Below are 10,466 nucleotides of genomic sequence, written 5' to 3'. Positions count from 1 at the left end.
AACACCATTAATCCTGAAGAACAAGTTAAACCCAGTTTCTTTCACATATATCAATAGGATACTGGGAAAGGAAAGGAAAATATTTTATTATAAGAGGTTTTATTAAAGGCTTTTGAAGTTTCTGAATTGAAGTAAATGAAAAGAAAATGAAGAGATGATATGAAAATACTTAGATCATGTTAAAATAAAACAGCATGAAGTTTGAAAATACTATAAAATTTAATATTTCAAATAAATATATATACATTTTGCAGTCTTCAATAGGATCGATTATCATTACTTAAAAACACTGGTATGTGTATCTTCTCTAAGTACATAAAAATTACAAAGGTGTTGACTTCTGTAAGGCAAGTCCCTATCACATATTTAAGAAAGCATTAAAAAATTCATTATCTAATCTTATACAAATGTTTTATATTTACTAAAGCCTATCACAATCCACAGGGTGCAAATATTGGCCAACTAGTTCTAACTTTTATGTTATACAAAGTTTGTTTGTTTTTTTAACCATTAAGATTGCTAAGAGAATCAACTTTACAGAGCTTAGCTTTTCTGAGGCTCTGACTTGTAGGAGGAGAGAAGTCCGGTGAAGTTAGGAGGAATCACATTGTTACTTTTCTAGAATGAAAAAAACATCTCATTTGATGACAATACATTTACAAGTCAAAATGGAGTCTAATACAAATGTATGTGGAGAGGTTTTGAAGAATAAATTGGATATCCCAGGGGAGGATCAGCTGCTTGCACTGTAAGGTTTCTTAAAAGTAGTGGATGAGCTTGGATACTGTATCGTTCCTCATCATCGTTTGTGGCATAAAGCAACTCCCAGGAAAGATTGGCCCACTGGCCTCTAACAGCTTCAGCATTTAACTTCCCAACTTGTACCAACAATTCTTGAAGGCTAAGTACTCTTCCAGTGTAAACTCCCTTTAAAGTATAAAAGGGGGACAGGAAAGAAAAAAAAAAGAGAGATTATATTCAGGCCTTTACATTTTATGTATAAACTCAGAGAAAACTTCCATTGTAGTTAGGCAAACTTAAACAGAAAGTGGTGTATTAAAATGTACACATGAGTTGCTTGTCTTCAGAATCAAGAATCGCCTCTCTTTGGTAGCTCTCTGAAATAAGCTTGAAATGATACCCATTCATTCAGTCACCCAAACAGCAAAATCTCAGCTACTTCTCTTTCCTTTCCTTCTCTATTCCTTCACCCTATCAGGTCTCAACGATGCCCAAGTCATAAATACTAGTCAGTGGACAATCACACAATAGGCTCTTTTTAAAAACAGCGTTATTGAGGTATAATTCACATTTCCATACAAGTTACTCATACAAAGTGCGTATTTCAGTAGTTTTTTAGTATATTCAAACATATACAACTATCTCCATGACTTCAGGACATTTTCATGACCTCAGAAAGAAACCCTGTACTCTTTAGCTATTATACTCCTATCCCTTAATTCTCCCAGTCATAAGCAACTACTATACTTTCTATCTCTATAGTTTTGTCTTTTATGGAAATTATGAAAGGAATCATATGAGGTCTTTTGTGACTGGCTTCTCAGCATAATGTTTTCAAGGTTCATTAATGTTGTAGCATGTATTAGTACTTCACTCCTTTTTATGGTAGACTAATATTCCATTGTATGGATAAACTGCAATTTGGTTATTCACTCATTACTTGATGGACAGTTGGGTTGTTTCCACCTTTATCAGTTATAAATAATGCTGCCATAAATATCCATGTACAAGTTTCTATGTGGATCTGTGTTTTCATTTCTCTGGGGTATATATCTAGGAGTGGAATTACTGAGTCATATGATAACTCTAAGTTGAATCATTTATGAAACTGCTAGAATGTTTTCTGAATGTTGTTACCACTTTACATTTCTGCCAGCACTGTATGAGAGTTCTAATTTTCCATATCCTCATCCAATAGGTATTATCTGCCTTTTTTATTTCAGCCATCATAGTATGTCCTTGTATGAAGTGATATCTCATTGTGGTTTTGATTTGCATTTCTCTCATGACATACGATGTTGAAACATCTTTTCATGGACTTATTTACTGCCCCATTTGTATATCTCCTTTTAAAGAAATATCTATAGAGATCCTATGCTCATTTTAAAATCTGCTCATATTTTAAATAAAAATCTTTTTATTATTGAGTCGTATGAGTTCTTTAAATATTCTAGTAACAAGTCCTTTATCAGATATATGCAAACATTTCCCCCATTCTTTGAGTTGTCTTTTCACTTTCTTGATTGTGCCTTTAGAAGCACAAAAAGTTTTACTTTTGATAAAGTCCTATTTATCTATTTTTGTTTTGTTTGCATGTTTTCGGTGTTACTATTATAACAATATTATATAATGTTATTTGCTTAGTTTAGTGAGTAGCTGGATGATTTTAGTCAAGTTAATCCCTAACTCCCCCATAAGTGTGAAGTCTTTGATGTGGTTCCTCAGGGAGTGCAACCTTGTGAATGCTCAGTTACCAGGAGATGGCAGTGGGTTTAGCAGGGCTCTCTTCATCTATCAAGACTCACACCCAGCTGCTAAGCTCCTATTATTGCCAGGCGGTTGCTTTACATTTTCAACAATGACCTGGAATGTAAATCGCTTCACAGACTGACCCAATTAAGCTTGGGCTCCTTTTTTTTTTTGACCACAGGAAGGTTTTCTCTATGGTTTCTTTCCCTGGTTCTGTTTATCTACCAAGCTTACAGTTTAGTTTATATCTCTAACAAATTTACCATAGCCCTTTAATTGTTTTTTTAATGTCTTATTTATTTTTGAGAGAGAGCATGAGGAGAGGAGGGGCAGAGAGAGAGAAGGAGACAGAGAATCCCAAGCAGGCTCTGTGCTGCCAGTGCAGAGCTTCATGTGGGGCTCAAACTCCCCAATCTTGACATCATGACCTGAACCAAAATCAAAAGTAAGATGCTTAACCAACTGAGCCATCTAGGTTGGCTAGCCATCTAGCCCCAATCTCTTAGTTACTTTTTATCACAAGCTCCATTGTTTTTGAGAGCATCTTAGGTGTCAATGTATCCACACTGTTGCAAATAAAATAATTTCCTTTAGAAAGAGATGTAGAGTTCTCTTTTGTTTTAATGATCTGTTTCTCCCACTGGGCAAAACCTCTGAGCCAGAGCCCTGTATCTGGGGGTGAGAAAATGGCACGCTTCTCTTTGAGACACCTCTGCTTTAGGACATAGAAGAGGGGCAGTAACCTTGGGTCGTCTTTGCTTGCCTCTCCCAGTGTAGAACCTCCATCCGCCAAGCAGGTAAGGGTGGTCAGGTCTCCACTATTCTCAGCATCACCAAGTCCAGAGTGAAGCCTCCATCCAAAGAGATGGGTTGGCCAGAAAGGAGTTCTTACCTCTTGACCGCACATGCCCAGAACCTAGCCTCACAACAGGTAGCTGGAAGTAAGGTAAGAAATGCTGATGCCCTGCCTCTCCCAGGAAAAGAGTCCTCAACCAGGAGCTGAAGTGAGAGAGAACCCATCCTGATGGTATCAATGCAAGCAGAGTTTCTGTCTAGCTGAGTCGGGGAGGAATGGGTCTTGGTTCAAATACTGCAGTCTCTCACTATTGCTGGGTTTTAGTCAGTACTCTTGTATAAATATTCCTTCATTTGCTTTATGTCCTTTGGACCATTTCCAAGTCTTTAAATGGTTTTTCAAAATAATTTTCATCATTTTTGATAGGGAGCACATCTGCGAAGCTCCCCAAGCTGCACTGCCAGATGTGAAACCTACAATGAGTGTGTAACATTGAATCATACTGTGCACACTTTATGACATTTTAAATGTAATGAGAACAGGCACTATTCTCTTAAAAAAAAAAAAAAAAAAAGGGTCATTCCCTATTTGGAGTCTCCCTGAATTTTCACAGGTCAGATTTGCTTCAGATAAAACATGGATGTTGGCAAAAGTAATGCTTTGCCACTTATAAATTAATTTTTCTTCTAGGAGTCCAATCCAAAGTGATAACTCATTACTCAAATTTGCCATAGGAATCTAATCCATTTAGTAGGATATGCTATAGTACATTAACTTTACTTGGCTATCCTACAGGTCAGTTATTGCACAATGGCCACACAACATTTATAATGAGTTCATATTAGGTTTGCAAAAGTAAATAACCAGTCATTCTCAGACTGTACTATGTTGGCCACAAAGTCATGATTACACATACTTTAATAATATGATTAACAGGCCCATGCCCAGAATGTTATATCTCTATCACTTAGCTCAAATACTTTAGAACTGGTTTCCGTTCTTTAAGGCTAATATATGAAAATGTTTAAAAACACATTTTAAACCTTACCATATTAGAATCATACCCCAGAGAAAACAAGTATGGTTTTTCTTGTAAAATTGCTTCTTTCCACTTTTCATCAGATACCAAACCAATGTACCAGTCAGTTTCATATTCTTCAAGGCAGTTAGTCAGCTCTTTAAAGTCTTCTATTGGACCTAAACTTGCTTTATCAATCATGAGTTTCAGAGTATACCTTAAAAATGGAGAAACAAAGAATTTTAAAATTTTAAATAAAATTTATAAAATCCACTTTATAGATGAAATAGATTTTGCTCAATCAATATTTTTAAGACACTGAACTAAAATCCTACATATTTCAGGGAGAAATGATGGAGTGAAGTGAAAGTGAAGAAATCCAATAAGCCATATGAAAAACAGGTTCTTCACATAAATAAAATACAAGGAAGTAGAAATTAAAGTGTACTCCTGGTATAATCACTATACATACTAAGCATTTTTTTTTCCATTTTTAGCAAAGTGATTATTTTTTAAAATTAGAAATAAAAATGTTTCTCCTTCTAGGTTATTTAAAAAATCATTTTTCTGCCAGTTACAATTTGTATATAATCAAAACGAATTACCTGAAAGCTTTCAGTGCTAGTTGGAACAGTTCTGGCTTTTCTGTGAGCCAATCCAAGGCAAGGGACCAAGGCAAAACACCACTGTAAACTCTTAATATGTGACCAGGACTGGGAACCATAGCGTCTACTCCAAATAAACTAAAATAACAAGTCATTACTGCACGAACATAAAAGTCTTTTAAAACTCTGTCCTTTGCGATTTCTTCCAGTACATTTGAGGCATTTTCTTCTGAATGAAAACATTCCAACTGCCTTAAAACAAACTGGTACCACTCTTCTGGAAATAATGAGTTCATCTCCCTCATTTTGGAGTTAGGCAAACAGTTAGATGTCCACTCTTCAGGTAAGCTTAACAAGTGAGAATGAGAACAACTGAACTCCATGAGAGGGATATATGCCACGTCTTTTTGTTTTCCCTTGTCAACAACAGGGTATCCCAATATAACTGCCTTGTAAAGATTATTTTCAGGAACTGTACTTACTGAATGATCACCAACCTCCTGTGATTCCACTGCTCCTGGAATAGGCAAATTTATACCTGGAACAACTTTTAATTGATCTTTTTCTTCTTTTCCTTTTTTGATAGCTGGCTCATCACCAAAAACATTATCATCAGACCAGTCATCCAAAATCTCTGAATTTAAACTATCTGTGTCTTCTGGGGATTGGGTCTGTGGTGAAGCACTCAAAGCAGGCAGGATTATTAGAGATGCTTTCCCTTGATCTTCAGCTTTGTGAACAACCTCCTGCACTCTGGGCCTTCTGGAGCAGTGTTGAAGAAGTATCCACACAAGTACCTTAATAAGGTCACCTTTAAATTCTTTTAAGTTATCATGAGAATCGATTATGCCAGATAGAACATTCCTGGCATCAGAGTAGAGTTTTACTGGCAAAAGAGTACAGGGTGTCAAGACATTTCCAAAGTGTTCATTAATAGAACAAACTCTTGCATATCCTTGTTCAAAGGCACTTTGAAACACTTCATCAACTCTTTGAGCTTCAGCAGTATGACAGGATGTCTCTTGCAATTCTAAGCCCTAAAGACGAGATACAATGTACTTGAATTTTTAAGTCCTTATTACACAGAGAAAAGCAACGACTTTTGTACATGCTCATGGATTGGATTCTCATAATGAAAATATGGAAAATGCAAAAAAATCTCTTTAACTCAAGAGCCACACGTTTACTCACACTTATTAGTACTTTTACAATTTGTTGTTGCATACAGAGGTGAAAAATAATGCTACCATTTAAAAAGAAATTATAGAGATGCCACTAGAAATTGGCAAAAGAATTTAATTGACTATTGAAAATAACCATAATTTTGAAAGACTGTATGTACAGTTGAGGTTGAATCACACTTACATAAAGTTTTTTAAATATAAATTTTTTTAGAGGGCAAAAGGCAAAACTGGAATTATACACTATATACAGTAGTTTTGTATCCTACCTTATATGAGAACATTATTTTATTGTATAGATATGCCATAATTTGAATAAATTATTCAAATTTTCTTCTTCCAGTTTTTCAATTATCATAACATCATCATCATCATCATACAGATTTATGTATATGGTTACTGTCTCTTCCAACTATAATGTAATTTCCATACAGCAGCTATCTTTTGGTTACTACTATATCTGCAGTACCTAAACCAGTATTTGACACACAGTAGCCATAGAATGAATGAATATGATGAATGTGTTTTTACATGAATTTTATTTTTTATTTTTTGTATGAATTTTAAACACACTTTTATTACTTCCCTAGAAGGAATCCCTTGAAGAGGATGGACAAAGTCACTGTTTAGTATTATTATTACTATCATTTACACATTTTTATGAAAAGACCTGTGCCTTTATAATAGACAATGCTGTCAGGTTGTACTAGGATCCAGGGAAAGAACATGAAATGTGACATCTGAACCCATTTTTAAATCATGGCTCTACCAAGTACTAGTACACAACCTTGAGCAGGTCACTTATCCTAGGATTCCTTTTCCTTCTCTTTCAAAGAAAAATAATCCCAGCAGACGGGGGTGTGAAGATTTAAGTAATAAAAGTGCTTTGTAAACTTTAAAGCATATAACATGTAACTGTTGGTAAGATGGTACTGCTAAGCCACCTTGTGTCCAAAAAATAAAAAAGAAACAAAGATAGCCACCAAAAAAGTATCTTTATACTACATGCATAATAGAGCACAGAAGAGCAATAAAGGACCCACATTATTAGGTATTATAAAACCATACCATTTAAAAAATGGAGCCTAAGTGAAGAAATGAAAATGCCGTCAATATTTTGCATGAAATTTGCCTTCTCCTATTTGTACTGGTTAGACTAGGTTCTCAAACTTTACGTGAGTCAGAATCACTGTGGGTCAGCTAAAACACAGATTGCTAGGCTCCCCTCTGGAGTTTCTGATTTAGTAGGTCTGAGGTGGTGCCCAAGAATGTCCATTTCTAACAAGTTCCAGGAGATGTTAATACTACTAATCTGGGGAACTGAATTTTGAGAACCACTGGGCTAAAGAAAAAAACTTTTTAGTCACCAGCAATTTTATCTAGTCTGTGGTAAGACAAAAACATTGACTCATTCATTATTCACTCAATAAATATTTATCATGGGCCTATTATGTGCCAGACAGACACTGTTCCAGGGGCTTAGGATATATCCCCTCAAATGGAAATCCTTGCCCTTGTGACATTTACATTAGAGAGTACAGGGAAATAGACAATCAACAATGAAAATAATAAGTAAATTACATAGTTTGTTTGAAGGTGTAAGTATTATGAAAATAACAAAAAAGTAAAGCAAGCCAAGGAGGACTAGGAGAGCTGGATGGTAGAGGAATACATATGGGAATATAAGGGACAGCCATAGTAGACTTCGCTGAGAAGGTGACATTTGAGCAAAGACTTGAAGGTGGTAAGGGAGTTAACTGTGTGAGGACAATTGAGAGGATTCAAGTAGTAGATGCGGCCAAGAGGAAATAGGGAGACTGACCATTCGAGGCCCCGGCTTTTACTCTGAATAAAAAAAAAAGACCTACTGTAGGTTTTGAGTAGAGAAGTGACATGATCTGACTTTATAAAAGATCACTCTAGTTGAGAACAGACAAGAGAGAGGCACAGGTGGAAGCTGGAGGCCAATTAGGAGGCTACTGCAATTACCCAGGAAAGAGATAAAGATAGCTAACAGCAAGGTGGTAAAAAGTGGTAGGATACAGGATACGGCTTAAAGACAGAGCCAACAGGATGTCTTGTGGGACTGCCTGTGGGGCATGGAAGTAAACAGTTGTGAAATGTCACCAAGGACTGCTGGGCTGTGGGGCACTCTGATGTCAAAGTCATCTCATGCAAGAGATCAAGGAAAAGAGAAGGAGCCATCAAGTGAGACTGACAAGGAATGACGCAAGAAACAAGCAAAAAGAAAACCGGCTGTGCCAAATGCTGCAGGCAGGTCAAATAAGAGCAGGTCTGAGAACTGATCATTGGATTTAGCAACGTGATAGCCAGTGGAGACGTTGACAAGCACAGTTTTGGCACAGTAATAGGTAATAGGGTCAAAAAGCACAGTTGGAAGAGAGATGGGAGAAATGAAATGTGGGATTTGATTACAAGCAATTCTCTTAAAGAATTTTGTTTTTTTAAAAGAAAACATTGGTGTAGCAGGTAGGGGAGTAAGAATCAGGTTTTTCTTTGTTTTTTTATTAAGTTGAGAATTCCCTCTTAACAATATTACCGAGTCACACTTTTGAGATGCTCAACCAGATAGGGATAAAAAGAATAGGACCAGACAAAAAGGGGGCTGGTATATTTTCTTACTATGCTCTATTAAATGATCAGTACTAGTCTACCTATCAATACGTGCTAATTGAAACATACTTTAAAATCCCTAGGTGTTTTCACAGGTAATTTATTGATACTCTTAAATTCAGCTATTCAGTGTATGATGTGTCTGTAACAGGTAAAATTTTACACACATACTATAAAAAAATGTACATTGACCTTAATGTTAACACAGCAGTAAGTATAGCCACATTCTAGAATCATTATCCATATTAAACGATCCTGAAAACGGCCCAAGTAATGAGACCCAGGTAAGAGGAGACCTAAAACAAATTAGAAAAAAAAAGTAAGTAATATTCAGGCTTATTTTATTTTGCCATGTGAATCTTCAAAATTGATCACACTTGGAATGATTCATAGCTCCTTTTATGCTCTCTTTATGTCAAGAATAGAAACAATGATTCATTGCATATTAGGAGGTATTAAATTAAGGCCTTTATAGGAACAGGGAGAGAAGAGAAAATTTATAGGTGATAATACATAAAAATTCAAGGATATATTTTTCAGAGAAACAACAGATTAGAACCTGTTATATAAACTTCTAACTGCATGTTAAATATAGGAGGATAAATATTAAATGTATAAAAGCCAACTTCACATTAATTATTTAAAGCATTTTGGACATTTTTATAAACACACATACAAAAATGTTTTGTGGTATTAAAGTGTAAATAGAATGCTACCTGCCACACTTGTGCAAAAATTTAGAAATTAGTTTTCTCTCAACATTATGTCTCTGAGATTTGCCCATGTTGACTGCAAATAGCTGAAAAGTCATTACTGTACCCGTGGTTGAGACTTCATTGTATGAATATAGCTAAATTTGAACATTCATTTCCCTGTTAATAAACATATTCCATATTGTTCCAAGTTTTCTATTATATAATAATACTGAAGAAATTATCTCTGTTCAAGTCTGCCTACAGAACATTTTGTGCAGTAGAGTTAACACAGCAGAATTGACTGCTACCCTTTGAAAGTCCTGCTTGCAAAGCTGGCTGATGGCTGGCACCTGGGAACTTGTATTTCAGAAGAATCCTCACCACTCTCCCTGATAAATCTCATTGTGCCTGAACAGTCTGTGTAAACAATGCAGTTTATATGGAACACTTGCTTTCCGTCTGCGAGTCTGGAATTTTGGCACATGCAGAGGATGCCTACATGAGAAAACCTCAATAAAACCCCAAATAACTGGTAGTCACCATAACCCACACATGTTGTGACAACATGTGCCTGGGGACTTAAGCATGTTCTGTGTGACTCCATAGGGAGAGGACATCCGGAAGCTTGCACCATGTCTTACCCCATATAACTTTTCTCTTCATTGATTTTGTTCTGCAGCCGTTTGCTATAATAAATCTTAGCTGTTAGTACTAATCTATACTGAGCTCTGTGAGTCCTCTTAGCAAATCATCAAACCTGGATATGGTTTTTGGAACCCCCAGAACACATGTACAAGAGTTTCTCTAGAATTAGAATCGAATTAGAACTATGGAATCTAAAACTGAATTCCTAGGCCATAGGATATGTGTGTCTTTACTACAGACTATTAATTTACTCTTCAAGGTAGTTATATGAATTTATATTCTCTTCCAGCAAATTCCAGCAAATTCCTGTTCTCGTACCCTAGCCAGTACTTGGTAATGTCCGACTTTTACATTTCTGCCAATCAGATGTGTGTGAAATATTACCTCATTGTCCCCGCTCCA

General features: G+C 35.9%; 1 protein-coding gene across 2 annotated transcripts in view; it reads right to left on the bottom strand.

Moving 5' to 3' along the window:
* Positions 1-220: 220 nt before the first annotated feature.
* The window catches only part of PCNX4 (pecanex 4), a 37,409-nt gene continuing 27,163 nt past the window's right edge, over positions 221-10,466 (bottom strand). For both annotated transcript variants that reach the window (XM_077768904.1, XM_077768912.1), the window contains exons 8-11: positions 8,917-9,020; positions 4,910-5,946; positions 4,335-4,521; positions 221-927 (exon numbers count right to left, since the gene is read on the bottom strand). In XM_077768904.1, coding sequence (XP_077625030.1) covers positions 676-927; positions 4,335-4,521; positions 4,910-5,946; positions 8,917-9,020 — 1,580 coding nt within the window. In that variant the 3' untranslated portion in view covers positions 221-675. The remainder of the gene's footprint in view (positions 928-4,334; positions 4,522-4,909; positions 5,947-8,916; positions 9,021-10,466) is intronic.

The sequence above is a fragment of the Crocuta crocuta genome, unplaced genomic scaffold, assembly GCF_008692635.1.
Source record: "Crocuta crocuta isolate KB4526 unplaced genomic scaffold, BGI_CrCroc_1.0 scaffold10, whole genome shotgun sequence".
Classification (NCBI taxonomy): domain Eukaryota; kingdom Metazoa; phylum Chordata; class Mammalia; order Carnivora; family Hyaenidae; genus Crocuta; species Crocuta crocuta.
The sequence above is the reverse complement of the archived record's forward strand: the minus strand, read 5'-3'. Positions and strand labels throughout refer to the sequence as shown.